This window comes from Schistosoma haematobium, chromosome 2, assembly GCF_000699445.3.
Source record: "Schistosoma haematobium chromosome 2, whole genome shotgun sequence".
Classification (NCBI taxonomy): Eukaryota; Metazoa; Platyhelminthes; class Trematoda; order Strigeidida; family Schistosomatidae; genus Schistosoma; species Schistosoma haematobium.
Genome location: NC_067197.1, coordinates 44,409,553 through 44,437,342, shown reverse-complemented (window position 1 = coordinate 44,437,342; position 27,790 = coordinate 44,409,553). Strand labels below are relative to the sequence as shown.

Below are 27,790 nucleotides of genomic sequence, written 5' to 3'. Positions count from 1 at the left end.
TTGTTCATTTGTAAGTTTATGTAATATGTTAAGTCATATAATCTAATCGACTATCCATTCATACAGTTATAATTAACTAATACCTTTTTAATACATATGATGATTTTTGAATATCGTAGTATTAACACAACTGAAACCACAAATCGATCTTAGTTAGACCACCATTGAAAACCTGGAAGCACTGGATGGTTGTTTCGTCCTAGTGCTTCTAGGTTTTCAATGGTGATCTAGCTAAGATCAGTTCGTGATTTCAGAGTTTTGTTACTAATCATGGTTATAGACTCTTACAAGCTTGTAAAAAGTTTATTTAAACTAAGGAATAAACCATCATTATTAATAAGTAATCTGTATTAAATCCTCATTCATCCACTGTATCACACGCTGTACATCGTGTTTTCCTGATTTTCTTTACACTTGGAAGCTGGTTTGTTCTCTTTCACAGCAGGTTGCTGCAAATGGTATCTGGTCAACGGACATTGGGTATCTTGTGTAGACAATTGTTTATAAATACTTGTACTTTTTTGCTGATGGTTGTAGTAGTTCTTCCGTTTTCAGCTCCGTACAGCAGAACAGTATTGACTTTCGTATTGAAGATTCTGATTTTATTTATTTAAACACATAAACATTGGTACAAGGAGGCACCAAATAGATATGCGCCACATAAATCATTCGGTTTGTATAAGGGCTGGGATAGTGCCCGGGTGCCCGAACCGAAGCAGGTGGTTTTCATAGAGAGCCACGGTCAGAGCCTTCGACCTAAAGGTCTGATCCAAAAGGTAGTGGAGCAACGTCAAGGAGATGAAGTCTCATGGTAGCAGGTGATCAATGGTTGGTTCACACGCCATTTGTTCTTTCAGGATCCTGGAGCTCATGTGCCCCATTGATTTAGAATCAGGGTTTTCCAACTCCTCTAGGTAAACCCTCCGTGTCCACCAACCCGGTTAAAGCTCAGGACATTCGCTTTTCGTCCTCTCAATTTCGTAAACAACACTAATGCCACGAGAAGGCAGTGAACAGGTCTTCCCTGACAGTAGTTGTATGCACGTGGCCATGTGAGAGCATTTCGAGAGGGGGAGCTGATTCTCCCCACTCTCGGCTGTTTCAGGGCATTTGGGGTGACAATTGTTTTAAATTTCATATGTTCTTGCTGTCCTTGCTTTGTCAATCCTCACCTTCATATCTGCATCAGATCCTCTTTGTTTATCACCACGTTATTGTATCGGTTGATCACTATGTAATGACCAATATCATGTTTTTCTGGTCGTTGATACTGACTAGATTCTATTGATTAAGAGGTTTCATTACTATCAGAGTGGTTTTTGTGGAGATTGTAATAATTTCAATAGTTGAGATCATGAGTCAATTGAAGGTAGACTATCATGGAAGACCTGGATGCACTGGATGGCCGTTTACGTCCTAATATGGGACTCCTCAGTAATGCGCATCCACGACCCCGCCTCGTGGGATTCGAACCCAGAACCTATCAGTCTCGCGCACGAGCGCCTAACCACTAGACCATTGAGCCGGTCAGCATCCAACGGTGTTATTGTCTAACTTCAACTAATCCATGAAATTGAGCGACATTCATTACTACCTACCTACCTACGGATTACCTCTAACCATATTATTTCAACATATAGAACTTGAAAAATTTTATATTCAATTCAATGTATGATTAATAATGTTTTGTTTGAACTGATGTTAACAAACTTCAACTCTTATGTTCCATTTTATGGTGATAATAACCCTTCATATTAAACTTTATCTATCGATTGACTTTATTCTGTAATAACAACAACAACAACAACAAAAACAAAATCGGGTTTAATGGTTAATTGCTTTGTTCAATTTTTCTTTTTGTTTTAATTCAAGATAATCATTACTCTTATGTTTGGATTTGATTTGATGAGTTTGTGTTTATGTATGTCAGTGTGTGTGTGTGTTTGCGTGTATGTGTATTTGTATATGTGCAAATGTGCACTGTGATTTTATCATAATCTACTATTAGTGGAGTAAATAGAATGATAAATTTCATTACCCTTTTGTTTTTTGAGGGTATCTCCATGTATGATTGATTAGTTTCTTTTCTGTACGTACAGAAACTAAATTGTATTAGATTTTTTGATTGAGATCATGAACGGTTTGACGTTAGATCATTGTTGAAAACCTGGAAGTACTGGAAGATTGTTTCGTCCTATCGTAGGACTCCTCAACAGTGGGCATCTATGATCCTTCCCCACGGGATTCGAACCCAGGATCTATCAGTTTGCGCGCGCACGCTTTACCTGTAGACTACTCAGACGGCTTGCATCCAATTGTGTTAATGTCTAAATTAAACTAATCCACAAAATTGAGCGACACATCGACCATTGTCTCCAGTGAGTTACTATCTCACAACAGACCTGGTTGAACTCCATTGGTCACTGCTTCTCACTAGAACTCCAGGAAATACCTCTTGAAGGCAGTTCCTAGTGAGCATATGTTGAATAATATCAGAAGGGGTTTTCTGGAGATTTTGGAAATTTCACTTATTGAAATCATGAATCAATTGAAGCTAGACCACCATGAAAAACCTGGAAGTACTGGACGGTCGTTTCGTCCTATTATGGGGCTCTTCAGCACTGCGCATCCACTGAGTCGGTATCTAACGGTGTTAATATCTAACCGCAACCGATCCACGAAATTACGTGACCATCTTCCATTGTACTGAGGTAGATACCTGTCTCGCGCGCGAGACTGAGTTCTCTGGGTTCGAATCCCGCCAGTGGGTTCGTGGTTGCGCACTGCTGAGACCACTGAGCCGGTCGGCATCCAACGGTGCTCACTAGTGACTGGCTCCAAGAGGGATATCATGGAGTTCTAGTGAGAATCAGTGACCGGTGGGGTTCAATTGGGTTTGTTGTTAGTAACTCATTGATGACGATGGTGGATGTGTCGCTCAATTTCGTGGGTTAGTTGATGTTAGACATACAGTAAATAGTTAATTTGCAAAATATCAATCAATTGTCTCAAACGTAATTGTTCTTTTTGCAAATCTCAGTCCATCGCCTCAGATTTCACTGTTCGTGCATTTTCATACCAATCGCTTTCCGTCCCCGTTGTTTCCTCCTAGATCATCTACTGAAATACACTTTATTACTAACCATCGTTATATACTACTTTTGTGAATATAAGTAGCTCACACCACGCTGGCATTGTTAATATCTAAAAGGTTCAGTACGCACACATTTAAAAGCCTGAAATCCTACAGTTATTATCTGTTTAATACTGTTTCTATTTAATGATTTATTTATTTGAACACATAAATATTGATGCAAAGAGGTACCAAATACATATGCGCCACACAATACACTTGATTTGTGTGTGGGCTGTGATACTGTCCGGGAGCCCAAATCAAAGTAGGTGGTTTACTTAAGGGGCCATATCAGGGGCCTTCAACCTGATGGAAGTGGAGCAACTGTAGGAGATGCAGTCACATGGTAGCGAGTGACCAGCATTAGGTTCATACTCCATTTGTTCCTTCAGGACACCGGAGCCCATGTGCACCATTGGTTCGGAATCAGGGTTTTCCAACTCCTCTAGGTGAACTCTCCATGTCCACCAACCCGGTTAAAGCGCCAGACATTTGCTTTTCTTCCTCTGAATTTCGTAATTAACAGTAATGCCGCGAGAATGCAATGAGTAGGACTCCTCTAGCAGTGGCTGTATACACGTGGCCATGTGAGAGCATTCGGAGAGGGAGAGCTGACTCTCCCCACTCTCGGCCTACCAGGGCATTTGGGCATTATTTCACAATCATGCAATTTACTACTTATATCAATGCTTATCTGCAATACAAATTATTATAAATATATTTTTTGAATATTTTATTTACCAACAATAATCTACATAATTTTATCACTACAATAGAGTCGTCCATTTGGTGTTGCTCTATTATTTTCTGGAGTTGATGAACGTGGTCCACAATTGTATCATATGGATCCAAGTGGAACTTATATTCGATATGAGGCTAAAGCAATTGGTTCCGGTTCTGAAGGTGCACAACAAGCGTTACAAGAAATATATCATAAGGTTAATTGTTTTAAAATCTATTAACTAATTAATAATTGTTGTTGTTGTTGTTGTTGTTGACGTATTATTATTTATTGTGAATGTAGTTTTCTAGACGTAATACAGACTCATGCAGTTTAGCATTATCAAGCTACATTTTCAGTATATATGGAGATTACTGTTACTATCTGAACCAAAGCTGATGAACCGAGGTTTGAATCTACAACGTAATGGTTGAAAGTCAAGTACTTAAAGCTTTTAAACTATCATTCAATAATCATTATTTAAAGCTACAATCTCGTAACATCAGAGAAACTAAGATATTATGCCTAGAAACAATTGGGAATTTGGAGAATAATAGTAGCTTTTAGTACGTATTGTTACTTCTCATTTATTTTTTTTCTGTTATTTATTATTTGAACATATAAACATTGTTACAAGGGGCGACAAATACATGGGCCACACAATAATAATGAGGGGGCCATACCCAAAGCCTTTGATCTGAAGGTCTAGTCTACAAGGAATTGAAGCAACGTTAGCAGATGCAGTCCTATGGTAGCTGGTGACCAATAATTGGTTCATATGCTATTTGTTTCCTTAGGGTGTTTGAGCCCATGTGCGCGATTGGTTTGGAATGAAGATTTTTCAACTCTTCTAGTTGGATTCTCCATATCTACACTAAATACACTTATAATAACAAAGACTTCTCGTTCAATTTCTAAACTTTCAACATTCTTAACTAATTGAACATGAAAGGATTATTATAAATGAATTTTCACTACAAGATTAGTTTATACACATAAATCATGTTGCGGCGAGACTATAATTTATGGACGAACCAATCAGGTATAAGATAACAGGTCTCGGATTTCGGCGCGAAATTCATTCATCCTTTTGGCTAAATAGCGTATTTGGCATTTTAGATAATTTTAGGAATAACCACCAATCAGTTACTAATCCAGGTTGAGTTCGTTCACTAAATGATATAATATATCGGTATTGTAAGTTGATATGGCGGGATAGAAAGTCAAAATTTTCCGATGAGGCTGGTGCAAACATGGATCCCTAAAAAATGGAATTATTACTCGAGCAGCAGCTGAAACTTATCCGGATGTTAGCAGATGTAAAAATTACGCTTAATACACAACCAAGCATTTTTAATTCTGCTAATACTGCACTTTCAGTTGATGTTATCACGAAAAGTGTCTCTGAGTTTCATTACAATCCTGAATCCAAGCTCACATTTGATATGTGGTTTCGGCGTTATGATGACGTATGCAAACTTGATTTTGCTAATCATCAAGATGACGCTAAGAAGGTCCGCTTGCTCCTTCGAAAGCTCAGTCCAAGTGAACTAAATAGATACTGTAACTTAATTCTCCCTCTTAACCCACATAACCGCTTATTCTCGGAAACCGTTCAGTCATTAGGTCAAGAGTTCGAAAATAACTGCTCACCGTTCAACATGCGTTATCGATATTTGAAGTTGACTATAAACGAACACGACGATTTTCTGACAAATATAAGCATCATCAACCACGTATGTGAACACATCCGGTTGAATTCGCTAACTGAAGATCATTTCAAAACCTTCATTCTCATCTACAGCCACCAATCGCAAAAGTTCAATGACTTGTCATTTTGTCCTATAATAAGTAAAAGATATTTTAATCATGTTCGAAAAGAAAGCTCTTTGTCATCTTCAGTTTTCAGTAATAAGGATAGTAGGTTGGTGAACCAGTGTTAATCCTAACAGATTGCCTTCCAGTGAAGGTCCAGTTTCTCCTTGAAAATATTCACCAATTGTGCTGATACCATTTGTTTGGGTAAGGCGTTCCAATCATTGACTACTCGATGAGAAAAACGAGACCCCACTTTAAATTATTAGATCGTGGTTTATGAACCTACTTGCTATGACCTCGGAGATTATTAGTGCTGGAGGGAGAAAAAAGATAAGACATATTAACATCCAAATCATAATTAAAGATACCAAATGCCAGTATAAGGTCACCTCGTGTCCTACAATACGACAAGAGGAAAAGGTTTAGGTGTTTTAAACGCTCATCGTAAAGGAGTTTAGAAAGACCACTAATTTCATTCCCACACGCTAGACACACTCAAATGAGCTAGTATCCTTTACCAGACATGGGCTAGCTGCTTGAATACTCATGAATCGAGTTTCTTTCTTTCTTTTTTCCTCTTTCCTTTTCTTTCATGTTAACATTCCAATATATATATATATATATATATATATATATATATATATATATATATATATATATATATATAATTGATAATATCTCTCCTCTATACATCATTACATTTGTAAATAATTCAGCTGATAAGTAAATTGTACTTTTCCCTTTTTATTCTAATATTCAATGGTGAATGTAATTAAAGAGGAAAACAAACAAACAAACATCTTGATTTCATTACTTTCTCTGGAACAAAAGATAAACAAATAAATAAAGCTTACAAATTATCAATACTATTAATGGTAATAGTAGTAGTAGTAGTAGTAGTACTACTACTACTACTACTATTATGTAATCATGTGTGCAAATCAACGTATTATATTATTATTATTAGTAGTAGTAGTGGTAGCAGTAGTGGTATTAGTATTAATAGCAATAGTAGTAGTATTGTTAGTACTATTACTATTAGTATTAGTAGTAGTAATAGTGATAGTAGTAGTAGTAGTAGTAGTATGATTGCTAACTTGGTGCAATTCAACTGTTCTAATCTAATAGTAGTATATATCATTTCATTATTATTTTTACGATTATTTTGATCGTTTAAACACATATCATCTAATATTTATTTTTCCCTACTTCGGTTTTGGGCACCCGGGGGGCAGTATCACATCCCTCACACATATCAAATGAGATTTGTATGGCGCATATTTATTTGGTGCCTCCTTGTACCAATATCTGTGTGTTCAAATAAATAAATAATTTTTTCTATAGTAGTTTCCTTTATGCATTAATTATTGAATAGTTATTATTAGATATAAGTAATTATAATGATATTATTATTACAATTAAACTAGTTATAATTAATTCTATGTTAGGAAATTAATGTTATTGGAATAATACAAATCATTCCTTTAATGAATTCTTTCAGGAGAGAACATGTGATCCAGATTAATAATTGTTCATGTTGTATGATATAATCTATGTTGATTTATTTATTTATTTGAACACATAGATTTTGGTATAAGGAGGCACCAAATACATATGCGCCATACAAATCTCATTTGATAGGTGTGAGGGCTGTGATACTTCCCGGGTGCCCAAACCAAAGCAGGTGGTTTTCTTAGGGGGTCACACCCTGAGCTTTCGATCTGAAGGTCTGATACACAAGGCAGTGGAGCAACTTCAGGAGATACAGTCACATGGTAGATGGTGATCAGCGATTGGTTCATACGCCATTTGTTCCTTCAAGATCCTGGAGCCAGCCCATGTGCACCATTGGTTTGGAATCAGGATTTTCCAACTTCTCTAGGTGGATCCTCCCTGTCCACCAACCCGGTTTGCGTGCCGGGCATTCGTTTTTCGTCCTCTCAATTTCGTAAACAACAGTAATGCTGGGAGAAGGCAGTGAGTAGGACTTCCCTGGTAGAGGCTATATACGCATGGCCATGTGAGAGCATTTTGAGAAGGAGAGTGGCCTTTCCCCACTCTCGGCCGTACCAGGGCATTTGGGAGAAAATAGGAACAATAACGGGGCGGATTTGCATGCATATAGGATACAATTCTCTTCGAACGTATGTTGATTACAAAGTTATCAAACTATTGATCATAATGATGATGATGATAGTGATTATGATGCGGAAATGATTGTACAAAAAAGTGTGTTTTTACTATTTGATATTAGGAAACGTTTAAGCTTGCAAATGCTCTGATACAGTTGAAGGTGGAGAGAGTCCGTTCTCTCTCTTTCGAAATACTCTCATATAGCTACGCGTATACAGACAGCGAAGTTCTCACTGCCTTCTCGTGGTAAGGGTTTTGTTTACGATATTGAGAGGATTGAAGGCGAATGTCCCGATGCTTAGTGGATATGGAGGATCCACCTAGGGGAATTGGAATACCATGATTCCAAACCACTTGTGTACGTGGATTCCAGTATCCTGAAGGAACAAATGGGGTATGGACCTATTAATGGTCACCGTTTACCATGGGACTGCATCTCTTGACGTTGTTCCACTGCTTTGTGGATTAGACCTTCAGGTCTAAGACTCCGAGTGCGGGTCTCTATGAAAACCACCTGTTTCGGTTTGGACACTCGAGGCCACATACAAATCAAATGACTTGTGAGGCACATATGTATTCGGTACCCCTTTGTACCAATATTTATGCGTTCAAATAAATAAATCATTAAATAAAAATAGTGTTAAACAGATAATAACCGTAGGATCCTAGGCTTTTAAAGATATGTGTACTGAACCTTCCAGGTATTACCAATGCCAATACTTAAACACTTCATAATAAAAAGCTTGCAACACCTATTGTTTTCTTATTTATCCGTCTAGATTACAGCTTTAACTGTTGGTTCCATTCTCATAAACCCTTATTGATTTGGTAATATCTTTTAGAGTATTGGTGTATAGATTTAAGCACTTGACTTTGATCACTCCATTTATTTGGGATTGAGTAATCTAGTGTTATCATTGAGTTGTTGTAAAAACAGTGATGAATGGTGATGCAAAAGAAAGCATAGTGATCGTTGGATAACAATTGCTCACTAGACCTAATCTACTGTGTTTTTACATTCACTGACAATTCCAAACTGAACGATCACTAGCTTTACTGTTCTTTTTTGATCGAATGGGAGAAAAAATAAAACAAATATAATTGGAAACTACATAATGCCTAATTTATTAGTAAGTTGTAGTGTTTGCGGATATTACTTTCATTTCGTAGCATAATTTTCATTAGAAAATAACATCAGTTATGGGACTATTGAAAACCGAGGAGTATAAGGTACTAAAATATTTATTTGGTCCTAGTTGACTATGTTTCACCGGGGAACACTCTAGATTTATACTGGTATCAAACCTCAGGACCTTCGAGTATCCGAGAAAATATGTTATCTTGAGACCACTCTTCATCATTTTCAACTTTAGTGAATTCGTGAGAACTCGATCAATTATTTACTCTGGTTCTATACTACTTTGCGGCTGCGAAACGTGGCCATTAAGAGTAGAAGATACTCGTAAGCTACTAGTATTTGATCACAGATGCCTTAGAAATATTGTTCGTATCTGCTGGGATCACCAAGTAATTAATAGTGAGGTTAGATGCACAGGGTAAATAAGTTGATGAGGTTGTGAATCTTCATCGACTGAGATGGTTAGGCCACGTGTTACGTATGCCTGAACACTGATTACCACGACGCGCAATGCTGACTAGTGTTGGGGGTGGTTGGAAGGAAGTTCGTGTAGACCAAACCAAAACGTGGCATCAGTTCTTGAAGCCACTAACTTGTGGTGTGAGCAATATTGGTAGATGCAGAGTACTTGTTTCGGGTCTGCGTGACAATCGTAACGAATGGTTGGAGACTGTATGTGACATGGCTGAGAATCAATCACAATGGTGTGGGTGTATACACTCTTTGTCTTCCCTTAAACTATGAGATTAAAATCGCTTGATATCTTTCTTTCTGCCAACTAATTCTTTCTTCCTGTACTATATCGTTATGTGCAATCTTTCTTTTATACATTACTATCATTGATGTAATTACTATGAATTTGATGTTCATCTTGTACTAATGAGTGAAGTATGGCAACTTGGACCGATGTATATATGTGCCTGGTCCTACGTTGTAGCTGACTGACTGATTGATTTACTCTGGTGAATACATGAAATATTTAAAGAATAGTATTACGGATCTTTATACAGTATAAGTATAGTCCAAAGTCCAGTATACGAATCTGTACTTTGAGTTTTTTTCATACTTGAGGTAAGTAATATCCTCTTTCTGTGTATCTAACACGAATCGTATGTGTGTGTGTGTTTGTGTATGTTCACCTTCACAATTAACACTTAATCTGTTTGTTTGTTTTTCTTTTTACAAATGTTTATATAGAATATGACATTACATGAAGGATGTAAACATGCCCTATCAATTTTAAAACAAGTTATGGAGGAAAAACTGGATTCAACCAATGTTGAAGTAAGCTTATATACTTTTTATTGTTTCTTTTTTTACAAAGAAATCAGTCAATATGCAACTTAGTAACTGGTCAGACTCTTATATAATCCCACTTTGTGTCACACTTTCTATTCGAACTGGAGTAGGTTGTTCAATGGGGTTGGAAATTGTAATCTAGGATGGTTAAATGCAACATTCTTCCACTATTAAACCAATATTCTTACTTACTTACGCCTGTTACTCCTCTTGAAGGAGCATAGGCCGCTCACCAGCATTCTCCATCCAACCCTGTCCTGGGCAATCCTTTCCAGCTCCTTCCAGCTGTTATTCATCCTTCCCATATCTGCTTCTATTATCCTATGTAATGTGTTCTTTGGCCTTCCTCTTTTCCGCTTCCCTTCAGGATTCCAAGTTAGGGCTTGCCTCGTGATGCAGTTTGATGACTTGCGTAATGTATGTCCTATCCATTTCCAACGTCTTTTCCTAATTTCTTCTTCAGCTAGAAGCTGGTTTGTTCTCTCCCACAGAACGCTGTTGCTGATGGTATCGGGCCAATGGATGTTGAGTATCTTGTGTAGACAGCTATTTATAAATACTTATACCTTCTTGATGGTGGTTGTTGTAGTTCTCCAAGTTTCAGCTCCATACAGTAGAACTGTCTTGACGTTCATATCGAAGATTGTGACTTTGATATTGGTTGAAAGTTGTTTTGAGTTCCATATGTTGTTCAATTGAAAGAATGCGTCCCTTACTTTGCCAATCCTCACCTTTACGTCTGCATCTGAACCTCCGTGTTCATCGATGATGCTTCCCAGGTATGTGAAGGATTCTACATCTTCCAGAGTTTCGCCATCAAGTGTGATTAAATTGGTTTTCTCCGTGTTGTATTTAAGGACCTTAATTTTCCCCTTGTGTATTTTGACCCCTACTGATGCAGAGACTGCTGCTACACTGGCTGTCTTTATCTGCATAAGCCAATATTCTAGTCTAGTTAAATCATTTGAGTTTTTATTCAATATAGTCAGTTAACGTATCAGTATTATAAGGAGGGCTACAGTGTATTATTTCACTTTGTTACATGTGGTTTTATACATGCTTGATTGCTTTCATCTAACGCATCGGTTCTACTCTATGCTTGTAAAACCTGTCCTCTCCGAGTTGCTGATGTTAGACGACTCTCTGTGTTTGATCATCGTTGTCTCCGAAGGATTGCTGACATCCAGTGGCAACACCATGTTAGTAATGCAGTGGCTTGAACATGTTCTACGAATGTCGTCCCAGAGAATTCCACATCGTGCATTATTTGCCGACCCTGGGACTGGTTGGAAAAAGCGGGGAGGTGGTCAGTGTATGACATGGTGTCGTGGTATGAAAGAAAGCTGCAAGGGGCTGGCTTGTGTTGGTCCTTCACGACTCCCTGGCTGGGGTCTTGGAGATTGTGCAACACAGTGGCTAGAGACGTTATCAGATATGGCTCAGAATAGAAGCCATTGGCGATCCTGCTGTAACCTTCTTTTACTTTCTTCATTAAAAGTGGTTGTAACTTCCTTAACTGAAAGAATTCTTTCTGGTTATACCTTTTTCCCCCTATTTTTATTACACTACCTTACACCAATCTGTGGTCGTTATTGTTTGTTTTCTTATACACACCTTACCTTCTTTTTTCTCTCTTCGAATTCTCATTGTTTTGTGTGTGTACCAATATTTGTGTGTTCAAATAAATAAATAACTAATGATTATGGGACTCAGTAATCTAGGTTTGGTAAACGGTAACTCATTGATCAAGTACACAAGTTCATATGATCGTTTATTAAGTTACTGTCTGTTGTCTTCAGAGATGTTAATGGAACGGCTTAGTCAGTTAGTTATTTAGTTAGTTACAAGCAACATAGAACGTGCTACATATATGCATCATCACACCACATTAGGACAGCGAAATGAATCTTTTTACGGTAAAACCAGGGTAGTCGAATTCGTAACATTATCCATGGTAGTATGAAACGATAGACATAGAATATAATTCTAAAACAAAAAGAAGAATTCTAGGGATGTGAAGTAAAAGTCTTTTAGGACAATGTCAATCCATGTATACCTTTGCAACTGATTTAGAACCATGTCACCTAACATCGATAACCTTTGGTTACAGTAATTGCACAGACACCGATCAGGTAACCTGCAGATACCTACATGGCTCTACTCAATAGTCAATGACTTCAATGGACTGATACCACGTATTTTGTCCGCCTCTAGTTTCCTTCTACACCATCAAAAATCTTGCGTCGAGGTAGGCGATTCTTGGGCATACATAACATATATCCCAGCTACCTTAGCCGATAAAAATTCACTACGTCATCAACCGACTTTCCATCTTTACTTAATGTACCGCATCTAATCTCACCATTGCTCATTCAATAGTCTCAACATAAGTGAACTGGACGATCTAGACTTCGCAGATGATCTGGCCATTCTATCCCAAACGCAACAACAAATGCAGGAGAAGGCGGCCAGTGTAGCAGCAGCCTCAGCAGCAGTAGGTCTCAATATATACAAAGGGAAAAGCAAGATTCTCTGATACAACACAGCATGCACCAATCCAATCAAAATTGACTGAAACGATTTGGAAGATGTAAAAACCTTTACATATTTGGGCAGCATCATTGATGAACACGGTGGATCTGATGCAGAGGTGAAGGCGCGGATCGGCAAAGCAAGAGCAGCATATTTACAACTGAAGAACATCTGGAACTCAAAACAACTGTCAACCAACACCAAGATCACAATTTTCAATACAAATGTCAAGACAGTTCTACTGTATTGGGCAGAAACCTGGAGAACTACGAAAGTCATCATCCAGAAGATACAGGTGTTTATTAACAGTTGTCTACGCGAAATACTTCAGATCTGTTGGCCGGATACTATTAGCAACAACCTAATGTGGGAGAGAACAAACCAGATCCCAGCGAAGGGAGAAATCAGGAAGAAGCGCTGTAAGTGGATAGGACACACATTGAGGAAAGCACTCAACTGCGTCACAAAACAAGCCCTCACATGGAATCCTGAAGGCCAACGGAAAAGAGGAAGACCAAAGACATTACGCCGGGAAATGGAGATAGACATGAGAGAAATGAACAAGAATTGGATGGAACTAGAAAAGAAGTTCCAGGACAGAGTGTGTTGGAAAATGCTGGTCGGCGGCCTATGCTCCATTAGGAGTAACAGGCGAAAGTAAGTAACATAAGTGAACAATACTTTCAAAATACTTATTGATCAAACACTAATAAATTTCAAATGTTCTCTATCTTTTTTTACTACCATAAAGTAGAATAGTACGAAATATCCCATCAACATTTAGTTGAGAATAGGCAAACTGATATTACATCTATTCTACAAATGATACAATTTAGGAAAATCCAAGGTAGCTTTCGTTATTCGTTCTGAGACTCCGTCAAACACCTAATCCAATAAGATTCATGTTGAATCTTCTAAGATAAGTTATTTGATCGACATGTTCAGTGGTACAGAACTTCTTATTTTAAAATATTTAATGTATTTAACTATAACTTATTAGTTATATTCAATTTTAACTATAACAGTAATGATTGATTAATACTGAGATTGTAGTAATTTTAACAGCTGAATTCATGAGTCTATTTAAGCTGGATCACCATTGAAAATCTGGAATTACTGGACGGCCGTTTCGTCGTCCTAGTATAGGACTACTCAGCAGTATGCGTCCACGATTCCACACACTGGACTGTTTAAATTACTATGATCTCTACAAATCCCCATTATGATAATAATCATATACCGATTAGTGAATAGCTTCAAGGTGGATTTCCTGGAGTTCTAGTGATAAACTGTGACCAGTGGAGTTTGATCTGTGTCGGGTAGAGACAGTTATCCACTTCAGACAGTGGATGAAGGGTTGCTCATGATCATCGATCGATTGAAATTATTTATTAACACCGTTAAATGCCGACTCAGTGGTCTGGAGGTTAAACGTTCGAGTCCCACATGCGGGGTCGTGGATGCGCACTGCTGAACAGTATCATACTAGGACGAATTGGTCGTCCAGTTCTTTGAGGTTCTTAATGATGGTCTAACTTATTAACTTATTAATTCAACTGATCTATTTAATTGAATATCATATAGTTGTTGTTTCCTTCTATCCATTCTTTTTTCTTTCTTTCTTAAACCCATTACTTTTGATGATTTGTTAGATGGCAACTGTTAGTATCAAAGATAATTATCATTTATTCAATAAAGATGAAGTTCAAAGAATCATTGAAGAAATTAATCAACCATCATTATGATCATCTTAAACCATATTGAACTACATCCATTATGGTATTATATATACATATACATATTTTCATGAAACAATCCTGTTTTCTTTCTTTCTCTTATCCGTTTGTTTAATAGTAAATTCTGAATGAGAATGATGTGTATTGTTTCTAATTCGTTTGGTTTATTTGTATGTTTATGTAAATTTAATATAAAGTCTAATGTAGTCATTGAATTGTGATGATATACATGTATGTAACAAGTTGTTGTTGTTGTTGTTGAACGTAATGTCATCAGCTGTTTTTGTTGGGTTTTTGTTGTTTCAAAATAGTTCAATGTTGAATAAACTTTATTGATGTAAACTTAAATTAAAGATGGATTGTGGTTAGTAGTGGAATCCAAAACATGCATTTTGTTCTGTTTGGGATTTGTCACCTAAAAATACCCTGTTACGACTAAGGTTGGGGGGAGTTGGTTTTCCCTCACGAAATGTTCTCACACATGACCACGCGTATACAACCACTGACAAGGAAGTCCTACTCACTACATTCTCGTGACATCTCTGTTGTTTACGAAAGTGAGAGGACGAAAAACGAATGTCCGGCGCTTTAACCGCGTTGGTGCATATGGAGGATCCACCTAGACGAGTTGGAAAACCCTGGATCCAATTTAATGGTGCATATGGGCTCCATTATCGTGAGGGAACAAAAGACATATGAACCTATTGTTGGTCATCGGCTACCATGGGACTGCATCTGCTAATGTTGCTCCACTGCCTTGTGTATCAGACCTTCAGGTCGAAGGCTCCGGGTATGACACCCTAAGAACATCACCTGCTTCGGTTTGGGCACCCGGACAGTACTGCAGCTCACACATAAATCAAGCGACTTGTGTGGCGCATATGTATTCGTTGCCCATTTGTACCATTTATTTATTTTAACACATAGATATTGGTACAAGGAGGCACCAAATACATATGCACCACACAAATCTGATTCGATATGTGTGAGGGCTGTGATACTGCCCGGGTGCCCAAACCGAAGCAGGTGGTTTTCCTAGGGGGCCACTCCCCGAGCCTTCGACCCGAAGGTCTGATCCACAAGGCAGTGGAGCATCGTAAGGAGATGCGGTCACATGGTAGATGGTGATCAGCGATTGGTTCATACGCCCTTTGTTCCTGCAGGATACTGGAGCCCATGTGCACCATTGGTTTGGTTTGGGATCCGGTTAAAGCGCCGGACATTCGCTTTTCGTCCCCTCGTTTTTGTAAACACCACCCCCGCCACGAGAAGGCAGTGAGTAGGACTTTCCTGGTAGAGGCTATATACGCGTGGCCATGTGAGAGCATTTCGAGAGGGAGAGCGGACTCTCCCCACTTTCGGCCATACCAGGGCATTTGTACCAATATTTATGTGTTTAAATAAATAAATAATGTACCTTCATCTCAGTTGATGTTCACTCCGGGACTCCAGTGCTAACCACCATCTATATTTGCTTATAATGCTTGTGACTTGAGACAATATCGAGGTAATCGGCACATGCACCAATAAGAGACTGATCAGTTGTAGTCCTAAAGATCAATGGGAAGATTCAAACAAACAATACAAAATGAACTTATTGAAAACTGTTGGGTAGCGGTACTAACTAATGGAGTGCACTTAAGTTTCAAGGGCAAAATCGTGCTGTCAACTTTATAGGGGGTGTAGTTGAAGTAAGATTTTCCTCACGAATAAGCAGCATTGTTAGCAATGCTTTCTTCGTACAAACGGAAAAAGGGATTCAGAAAGGTCGATTTTAGGTATAGCACGGATTTTCTTTTCTTTTGGTAACAAAAAATGAAAATTGGTGTAACCGGTCTAAAGTAGTTATCTTCTAAGTTCTGGAGTTACCTTTCCAGGTAAATAACAACATCATTGACAATTCAGTTGTTTTCGTCCGTTAAGAAAGCGTATCTTTTCATAGTATAGATATCTGGGAATCGTTAACTACTCATACATCTCTAATAGTCGTTATCCTCCATGAAAAACGCTGATCAAAGTTCTATGAAGTGGAGTGTGTAGTGGTGAGTGCTGCATGCTAATTTCATGATGACCGAAATGTTCGTTATAGTCATAAATTAATTGTACGGTTACACTAGTTACAAATGTTTCGATTATGAATATATCTTAAATTTTGGTCACTGTATAGGTGGGATCTCGGAAAATTAATAATGGTTAACGGTTACTTGCTGAAAGTAGGATTTGTAGGTATGTGTTTGGAGGGTTTCTACATGTGCTAACGTGGAATTTGGCTCATCGAAGTATCCAACAACCAAAGATTAAGGGATATCTGATTGTTGTAATTTACATTACTCAAAGCATCTTGCTATTAACGAAGAAGGACTGTACAGTGATGGAGTAGATTTCCCAACTGCTCCCAATAGAAAGGTGGTATGGTTAAAATTTGTGATGTCTTAAAAGGAATTCATTCCTATTACATACTTGAGCAATCATTGGTGCAATTTAGCGATCAAACTATAATCTTTCATGTAGTAACCTTTATTTAGCCTCACTTTCCAACTGATTACTGGCATACTAGGACTACACAAAACAGGAGTTTCAAGTAGTTTACTACGTATACGTCACCTCAGTAAGCATCCTTGGTCTCTTGGGATTTGTGGCTTATGATCAAATGGGGACGTGTTGATATACAAGATACGCGAATTGTTTACAACCAGATTCACTTGGTGTTGTTTTACTTGTATCTTCCCATTGTTATTTAGGACTGCAATTGATCAGTCTCATGTTGGCTTATGTGCATCCTGTGCGGATTGCCTGGATATAACCTTAAGTCACAAGTTTTTTAAGCAAGGATGGATAGTGACTAGCAATGGAATCCAGGCCAAAGCACGTTTCGTCCTATTTTGGACAACCAGTTTTATCAATCAAAAGTAATCTAATTCCCTCATGAATACATTTCGTTATGTAACACTACTGTATGACCTTCATTATACATTCTTATGTTTGGAGGTAGAATAAAAGGACGAAGATAATATAGTTCTGTTTTGTCAAAATGTCTTGGAAATTCGAAGTCAACGCTTTAGATAACAATGTAAGAATATTAAGAATGAATTTTTATTACTGAAAATATAGTTGTTAGTTCAGGTCTAGTTTACATCAATGATTAGTAAATGAAGCAGAAATGGGTGAACCAGTTGATGGGATCAATATATTCACTTATGAAACGTCAACGTCCATTATAATATGGATGTCGTAATTTTGAAATGAATCCATCAAGTTTGTTTTATTTTCAGACTACGTACGCTATTCATTACATAGGTAAATCATCTATTAAAAGGTGAATATTTTATACACCAGCCAATTTTCAATCTCATTTCCTGATATGAACGTTTGAATGTAGAATAGATGAATAGCTTACTGATATTTGAAGACACTACTTCGAAGAGCCTCCGAACGTCCTGGTACAACCGAGAGTGGGAAGAGTCAGCTCTCCCTGTCCAGATTTCCCCACATAAGCACGCGTATACAATTACCCCTAGGAAAGTCGTAATCGCTGCCTTTTCGTGGCGGGGGTGTTATTTATGAAATCGAGAGGACGAAAAGAGACTGTCCGGCGATTTAACCGGGTTGGTGGGTACGGAGCATCCACTTTAATTTTATACAAAATTAAGTTGATTTTCACGATGAACTGATATGGTAGATAGAGTTTCTTTAAAAATTTAAGTAGACCAAGAAAGCTAATGTTTCTTACTTTGTGAATGTCTGATCACTTCACGATGAATTTCTCAATGTTCTAGTAGGAAGTTATAGTTTATGAAATCAGTCGAGATGGGAGTATGTAGTAGTAGTAGTGATATAATACAAAATGAATGAAATTGAAAATTCAAACCATTGTACAGGACAAGCTGTGAACCACATATGGAGAAATTCGAACGCTTCACTGATGATGTCGTTCAGAAGAACGATGAAAGTCCCACGACCAAACCATCCAGCTCGGAGAACAAAACTATCAAAATCATCCATCTGAGCTACAAGTCTTCTCCACCATCTCAGATTTCATGAACTATGAAACTTTAAAGCTTCTAGTTCAATCTTGTGTAAGATTCTGTGTACATACTGTAGTGAACGAGAACATAAATGGAGACAATGGAATATCGTTGAATAAAAAATTACAGAGCGTCTTAGTAAAATCTGAGAATCATACAGTAAATACTTCATTTGCAAAATATCCAACAATTGTCTAAGATTTCATTGTTCATTCGATTCCACAGCAACCATTATTTGATCTCCTGCCTACAGGCATTTCGATTGACGATACTTACTTGCACCTGTTACTCCTCGTGGATGAGCATAGGCCGCCCAACATCACTCTCCATCCAACACAGTCCTGAGCAATCCTTTCCAGTTGCTATCCATCCTTTTCATGTTTTCTTCCACTTCCCGACGTAATGTGTTCATCGACCTTTCTCTCCTCCATTTCCCTTCAGGATTCCAAGTTAGGACTTGCCTCGTGATTTTCGTAGTGTATGTCCTATCCACTTCCAACATCTTTTCCTAATTTCCTATTCAACTGGAAGCTGGTTTGTCCTCTCCTACAGTCGACTTTTGCTGATGGTATCCTGTCAACAGATATTGAGTACCTTACGTAGACAATTGTTTATAAATACTTATACGTCTTTGTTAATCCCGACCGAAGCTGCTACCTTGACGCGGTGGTCGGGCTTGCCTATCGTGATGACCCAACCGAGCTATATTGGCTGGAACATATGTTCCTGTAGGTTCTACCATGCCAGGCAGGTCGATTGGAGAACGGTAAGACTAAATCAGCAACTCAAGGTCTGAGGGCGAAGTCGTACTGCTGACTGTAGAGGGGTGTGACAGCAGTAAGGTGTTTCCCTCGGACAACCAGCATCTGCAGCGATGCTGCCTTCCCACAAGGAGGAGTGGGGTTAGAAAAGGTCGACCCTAAAAATGTCACACCTCACCTTACCTCACGGATTTCCGTCTCCGGCGGTAAGGCCCTTTGTAGAACGGAGGTAACACATTAAAAACCTTCCACGAAAAGGCCGTGAGCGACCGGCCTCAAGCAGTTGTCCCTTGGGCTCTGCGGTCACGCTCCCAGGTCGTTAAGACCAACACTAATCCAATTTCCTTTTCAGGTTCCTCAAGAAATACCCTTCCACGGTGTGGGCAGCCGGGAAGTGATATCAGCCCTCATACCCGTAACAGCACACGAGACCAAGTTGATCACATTCAAATCCTTGCTACACCTCCTAATACCTCTCTTATCTCCATGACTAACCCTTCTCACGTCTCTTTATCATCTCGCACCGCTAGGGCAAACGATTCGAGTACGTGGAACGCTATTCCTGGTCTCCTGAAACCATGCTCTAAACTACACGTAGGAGCTCTTAACGTCCGAACACTGTGCCAAATAGGACAACAGGCTTCCTTAGCTAGGACTTTAGAATCCCGCGCCATCGATGTGTGCTGCGTCTGCGAAACGCGCATACAGGATCCGAGTAGCGTCATTCATTTGACCTCACCATGCCAAAATAAAGAACCGACTCGATTCACACCTCGTGTATCTGTAAGCCCAGATTCTGCTTCCCGTGGCCTCGCCGGCGTAGGTATAGCATTGAGTCCTAGGGCAGAACTAGCATAAGGAAAAACATCTTTTAACATGGAGACCCCCTAATTCGTCCCAACGTTGGACCCAAATAGATCACATCGCTATCAGCCACCGATAGAGGGGCTCGATAGAAGACTGTCGCTCATTCTGGAGCACATGCTTAGATTCAGATCATGCTCTAGTGCGAGCGCGTATCTGTCTGCGTCTTACTGGACGTAGGAAAGACGCTGCAAGGAAACCTCTTAGAGGCCTACTTAATGATAGTCAAGCTAAGAGTATATTTCAGGAACAACTAGGAAAACAGTTAGGCAGCCGTGTATGTGATGCCCACCCCGATGCAGCATGGAATGATATCCGAAAAGCTGTGGAAACAGCAGTGATATCTGCTAGTACGGTAAACCGTAAGGTTAGGGAGCAACACTGAATCTCAGCAGCATCTATCCCACCGATAGATGCTCGGAAACTCATTCCACCTGGCTCTGAACATAATGAAGAGCGGAGTCAGTTTAAGCGCAAGCTGACAAGAAGTCTACGCAATGATCGTGAACAGTGGTGGGTAGCGAAAGCAAGAGAGATGGAAAAGGCAGCGGCAATAGGTAATAGAGGACAAGTGTTAAGACTTGTTAAGGAAACCGGTATTAGGAACCTGACTGTTAGCGAAACAATCTCAGAGAAAGATGGACATATTATACATTCTCAATCCAGGAGATTGGATCGATGGGCAGACCACTTTAGGGATCAGTTCAACTGGCCTTCAGCCACACTTCGGTTTCCCACGATCTCCAGTCAACCTGAATGGCAAGTTAATGTAGGTCCTCCGTCCCTTTACGAAGTTGAAAAAGCCATAGGAAATCTGAAACGAGGGAGAGCAGCAGGCCCTGACAGGTTTACTCCTGAGATTTTTAAGGATGGTGGTTCAGTATTAGCAATGAGATTAACCGAGGTCATAGATAGAATTTGGGAACTGGACGTAATCCCATCTGACTGGTCTCAATCATTGATTGTGCCAGTTTTTAAGAAAGGACAAAAGTCCTCTTGTGACAATCACAGACGAATCAGTTTGACAAATATAGTGTCTAAAATATTAGCTTCAATAATACGTCGACGCCTAACCAAAGCTCGTGAAGAGCAGACTAGAGAAAATCAGGCTGGTTTTCGACCTGGATGTAGTTGTATAGATCAGATATTCACACTACGTCAGGTTCTAGAACACAGACATACGTTCAGACGTCCCACAATGGTAGTATTTCTCGATCTTAAGGCGGCATTCGACTCTGTTGATCGTGAGGTTCTATGGCAGTGTTTGTCACTGAGAGGAGTACCAAAGAAGTACATTAACCTTATACAGGCTCTGTACTCGAACACAACTGGTAGAGTGAGAGCTTATGGTGAACTGTCATCAGAATTGATTACCTCAAGTGGTGTTCGTCAGGACTGCTCACTCTCTCCATTCTTGTTCAACTTTGTCATTGACGTACTTTTAGAGATAACACTCTCCTCATCTAAATTTACAGGGGTTGAACTTCTGCCGGGAGGTTCACTTGTTGACTTAGAATATGCTGATGACATAGTTTTATTTGGCGAAGACGTTGACAAAATGCAGAGTCTTCTAACCACTCTAAGCAACAATACAAGCATGTTCGGGATGCGATTCTCCCCCTCGAAATGCAAAATGTTCCTTCAGGATTGGGTTACATCGACACCCGAACTAGTGATAGGGAGTGAAGTAGTTGAGTGTGTCGACCGCTTCACTTATCTTGGAAGTCTCATCAGCCCTTGTGGTTTAGTGTGTGACGAAATCTCAGCACGGATACAGAAGGCTCCACTAGCTTTTGCCAACTTGCGTTATTTATGGCGTAGGCGAGATATCCGTCTATCAACCAAAGGACGGGTTTACTGCGCAGCAGTTCGTTCCGTCCTACTTTATGGCAGTGATACATGGCCGGTAAGAGTAGAGGATATCCGTAGGTTACTAGTATTCGATCACATGTGTCTTCGAAATATTGCTCGTTTATCCTGGGACTACCGAGTAAGTAATGCAGTTGTTAGGAAACGGGCACTAGGTTACGATGGCAAATCAATTGATGACGTAGTGAAACTTCATCAGATGAGATGGCTGGGACACGTGTTACGTATGCCCAACGACCGACTGCCTCGACGTGCGATGTTCAGTGGTATAGGAGTAGGTTGGAAGAAAGCTATGGACGGTCAGACCAAAACATGGCACAAATCCATGAAGTCACCGACAAGTGGACTGAGTCATGTTGGTAGGTGTAGACTGTCTGGTTGGGGACCGCGAGACTATATCAACCGATAGTTAGAGACGTTGAATGATATGGCTCAAAATCGTTTGCAATGGCACAGGTGCATCCATTCTTTGTGTTCTCCCAAATTCTAATCTTCTGAATTCTTCATGTCCCGTCCTTTTTCTTTCTCTTTCCAAATTTACTTCACTGAGTTACACTCCTTAAATAATATCTTCAAACCCTAATGTTTCCGATTACTGCTTATACTCTTATTACCTCTACCACTACAGGATTTGAATCGACCACTGCATCTCTATGCTAATGTGGTGTGGCAACTCGAACTGATGTACGTACGTACGAAGTTCTACGTTGTTACTGACTGAGTGACTGACTTTGTTATTAGTTGTAGTAGTTCTTCACGTTTCAGCTACGTTCGTATTAAAAATTGTGACTTTGACATTGGTTGACAGTTGTTTTGAGTTCTAAGTTTGAAGTGTAGGAATGCTGTTATTGCTTTACCAATCATCAGCTTTATGTCTGCATCAAATCCTCCATGTTCATCGTTCCGACTGATGATACATACTACTTATATCTGTCGATATCAGTAGCATACATCACACATATTATTGAAAAATCTTTAAAACAAATTAGTATAAACCCTAATTTTCAACTCTAAAGTTGGTGTCTGTTTTCAAGCTAATAAAGAATATAAAACCATAAGATTTGTACTTTTTACTAATGATAAGCATAAAAACAACCATAATAATGAACTTGTATGATTCATTGTATTCATTTAACTAAATCTCACATGATAATGAAGTGATTTACTTGTGATTATGAATTATAATTTACAATTGAATCTTTGAAGGTTTTCACATTCATATTGCATAAAATACAAATAGAGAGATAGATTAAAGTTGACATTAGGAATTGATTTATTCTTATTAAAAACAAAGAATAATGACTAAAATCTTCACAAGCCACATCCTACATTATTTTTTAGGATCATGATCATGATGTATTCACTAGTGACTGGATTCAAGAGGTATTTCTTGGAGTTCTAGTGATCAGTGCAGTTCGATTGTGTCTGTTGTGAGACAGTAACTCACTAGGGCTAGATATTAACACCATTGGATGCCGGATCAGTAGTGTAGAGTGTAAACGTTCACGCGCGAGCGGGATCGCGGGTGCGCATTGCTGAGGAGTTCCGCAACCTGACGAAACGGCCGTTCAGTGATGGTCTAACATCAATCCATTCATGGTCTCAATAAAAAACTTAATAATATCCACAACCGCATACTGATAATTACCATGTCCTCACCTAGTGACTAGCTTCGTAAGGGAATTTTCGCAGTTCTAGTGAGAAGCTGTGATCAATGGGGCTAGTCCGTTTTTTTGGGTCTGAATCCCGTTAGTGGTGCAGTGGGTATGCACTTCTGACGAGTCTCATGCTAGGGCGATAAGGCCGTCCAGTGCTAGCTTTAATCGACTCATGAATTCAACTGTTGAATTTCTACAATCTACAGAAAACTCCCCTTTCTGATAAGAAAGAATAAACAAAAAGAATTCAATATTTTGGGAATTAATGACAAACATAACTTTGTAATAAATTCATAGATGAGATTTACCTAACATTTCCCATAGTCACTGACGTACTGTGATAGATTTGATTACTAGCATAATTACAATAACTACTACTGTGGTGTATACTACTTATGTTGACAAACATAAGTAGTATGTAACACTGATTAAAATTAGAATGCCTTGCAACAGAAGGTTGAAAAGATTGAATGGAAGAGAATAGGAATGTAAACAGAGAGTGATTGTAGTAATAACTGGAATGAAGGAACGATAAAGTTTGTAAGAGACAACTGATGGAAGAAGTACAAATGAAGTATTTAATGTATGGTTTTCATATTTTACGAAGATACTGTGGTTTCACATTAAATAATAAATTGATTCTCTCCATCCGAATTCTCGTTTACTACACTACTAGTACTTGAAATACTACTACTGTGGCGTGTGTTATTGATGTCGACAGATATAAGTAGTGAAATACCTGACAACAGAAGGTTAAGAAGATTGAAGTAAAGAGAACGAGAACAGAGAGTGATTAGTGTGGAAACAAAAGAACAGCGAAGTCTGAGACGATTGATTGACACTTTACAAATTCTGTGCTCAGTTACATTTGGTTGTCCGCGCCTGTTACTCGTAGTAAAGGAACATAAGCCGCCCACTAGCAATCTCCATATAATGCTGTCCTGGGCAATCTTTTCTAGCTCTTTCCAGTTGTTATTCATCCTTTTCATATCTGCTTCTATTTTCCGATGTAATGTGTTCTTTGGCATTCCTTTTTACCGCTTCCCTTCAGGATTCCAAGTTGAAGCTTGCTTCATGATGCAGTTTGATGATTTGCGTACCATTAGTATTTTTAGAGTGAATTGATTGAAGTAACAAAATTAGACGATACTTTTAACTCGAGAGATATGCAAATAAAAAAGGAACTAATAATATGTGAAGTCAGAGGGATAAAGAGAAAAGCGATTCGGTGAGCCTCTAATTTATGGATGACCTTTGAGCGACGCTAAAGTGACCTTGAGAGTGTCCACCTAATAACTAGGACCAAATGAGGGTTATAAACCAGTGTGTGGGGAATTTGAATTATGATTTACAGTTGATAGTTAAGGTTATGAATTAAATTTCTGGTTTTCATCACGAACTGACATCAGCTATAATGACAAAATTCTATTTCACCAAATAGATAGGTGAATTTCGCGCCAAAATCCGAAACCTGTTATCTTATACCTGATTGGTTCATCCATAAATGATAGTCTCGTCAGCGATTCATATGTATCATGCTTTAATATAGCCAAGATACTAAAGCAACTCATATGCAACTAAGTTTGTTGACATTTAATTTGGTTAAACCCTTTTGTTAACTTATTTAACGGATAGAGTCATTCGTACAATAACAATTACTTATCTTATATCACTATACCTTTATCATTGTTGCACTTGTATCAATAATGTATGCTTGAACATTGCTTACTACCTACGCATCTATTCATTCAGTTAGTTTTACTATTAGTCGCTTAATTGATTCTATCATTCATTCATTTCACTATGTATACATATATGTCCATTTTAATCCTGTTCATTGACCCACTGACTCGCTTGGTATAAGTAACATACATCACACAACTACACTTATTCGTTAGTAGCGTTTATCAAGATTTCTTAAACTTTCGGTTATACACTGTTTATTGTAGCCACTTTTTATATATTTTCACTGAATAGTCAGCTGACGTTACTTCTTGTTCGAAAAGATCACTATTGCTGAAATTCTTTTAACCTTCCTGTTGGAAATGAACTTGGAGACTAGGTATAAACATGACATTAACTGGATTCTTACTTAAGGATGAAGGCTATATCAGATTTTACCTGATCAGATCTAGTGACTTATTTCCCCACTTTCGACTTTTATTAACTCAGTAGCATTCTCCATCCAACCATGTCCTGGACAATCATGTACAGTTACTTACAGTTGCTATTCATCCTTTTCATGTCTATTTCCAATTACCGACGAAGTGTGTTCTTCGACCTTCCATGCAGTTTGGTGATTTCATCAATGTGTTTCCTATTCACTTCCAACATCTTTTCTTAACTTCCTCTTCAGGTGGAAGCTGGTTTGTTCTCTCCCATAGTAGGCTGTTGTTGATGGTATCCAGTCAATGGATGTTGAATATCTTACTTAGACAACTATTCATAAATACTTGTGCATTTTTGATGTTGGTTGTAGTAGTTCTTCACATTTCAGTTCTGTATTATAGAACTAACTGTCTTGACGTTCGTATTGATGATTGTGACTTTGATATTGGTTGACACTTGTTTTGCGTTCCATATGTTCCTCAGTTGTAGGAATGCTGTCCTTAGTTTGTCAATCTTGGCCTTTACATTTCCATCAGATCCTCCCTGTTCATTGATGATACTTTCCAGGTACGTGAAAGATTCTAGATCTTCTAGAGTTCCTCCATCAAGTGTGATTGGGTTGGTGTTCTCTGTGTTATATTTGAGGGTTTAATTTGTTTATTCTGGTTAGCGTCTTTTAGTAAGGTTGTTTTCTACATGATGGTGTTTCCGACGCCACGCGCATCCCTCCCCGGTTACTCGGGCTTGAGGCCGGCAGTAGCCCGAGAACAGATACAGTTCGAGTTAAGTCTTCCACAACATTTCGTATGTAATGATTGGATTTTGCTGAAGGTTGCTTTAAAATAAAATCATCCGTTTACAAATAAATTGTTGTTCATGAAAATGTAACAACCAGATCAAGAGGTGGTGGTAATACCTTCTAAAGTAATGTTAACTAACTTATTATCTCAATAATCAACAATCCAATATTATGATCAGATTGGGGTTTCTTATGGAGGTTGTAGTAATTGTTAATAGTTGAATTCATGAGTCGATTAAAGCCAAACCACTATGGATTGTCTGAAGTTAGACACCATTGAATGACGGCTCAGTGGTCTAGAGTTTAGGCATTCTTGTGCGAGATCATGGATGCGCATTGCTGAAGAGTCCTATGCTAGAACGAAACGGCCATCCATCGCTTCTAGTTCATTCTGTTTGACGATAAATTGTTATTAAAAGATTGGCTAGTAGTATTAGAATTCTCTTAAGTTATGAATCCTTAAATTTTAGAGTAGAATAAGTAGAAAAATAGACTAAAGATAACTGTTTATTTGTTTTACAGCTAGAATCTGTCATATGGTATGCGCTACTGATGTCGATAGATATAAGTAGTATGTATCATCCATCGAAAATGACGTGTCTGGTGGTAGAAGGTTAAGAAGATTGAAGAAAAGAGAACACAGAGTAATGGGTATGGAGAAGAAGGAACAATCAAGTTTGAGACGATTGATTGACATCTTGCAAATGAAATACCAAAATGTTCTTCAATTTTGTGTTCAAATACATTCGATTGTTTTCACTTGTGCGTTCTCGTTCACTACAGTAACATAGACTTGGAGTATTGAAACAACTTTATTGAATACAGGGCTCAATGGATCCAATAGTATGAAGTTCAGTAGTTGAACATATGAAAAACTAGATATAAAGTAAACTGTTTATTTCAAGTCATTTAGAAAATAAATACAAACTTATCAGTGATAATAAATTTTGAAAGAAACTAGAACAATGTCTATATAGTGTCAGTTGCTATGTTAAGCAACTCCACCTGGAGCCCATTTGGGGTTATTGCCGGTTCCAAGTCAGGATAAATGAGGAGGGTTGGTCATGGGATTAGTGACCCTATCCGGTAGAAAATTGACTCGCTAAAAAAACGCTAGCCAGAAAAAATAATTCAAACCATCTAAACTCTGCCCTAAGAGTTAGAAGAGTTATGATGCCTCATGGTGAAAGCCAAG

General features: G+C 38.5%; 1 protein-coding gene across 3 annotated transcripts in view; it reads left to right on the top strand.

Moving 5' to 3' along the window:
• PSMA5_1 (Proteasome subunit alpha type-5) overlaps positions 1-27,354 on the top strand; it is a 32,381-nt gene extending 5,027 nt beyond the window's left edge. Inside the window, exons 5-7 of one of the 3 annotated variants that reach the window (XM_051215318.1) lie at positions 3,910-4,071; positions 10,141-10,227; positions 27,118-27,354. In XM_051215318.1, the coding sequence (XP_051068529.1) occupies positions 3,910-4,071; positions 10,141-10,227; positions 27,118-27,213 (345 nt within the window). In that variant the 3' untranslated portion in view covers positions 27,214-27,354. Of the gene's footprint in view, positions 1-3,909; positions 4,072-10,140; positions 10,228-14,426; positions 18,972-27,117 lie in introns of those variants that run through there. The other 2 variants (XM_051215319.1, XM_051215320.1) reach the window with 2 other exon arrangements.
• Positions 27,355-27,790: the final 436 nt, after the last annotated feature.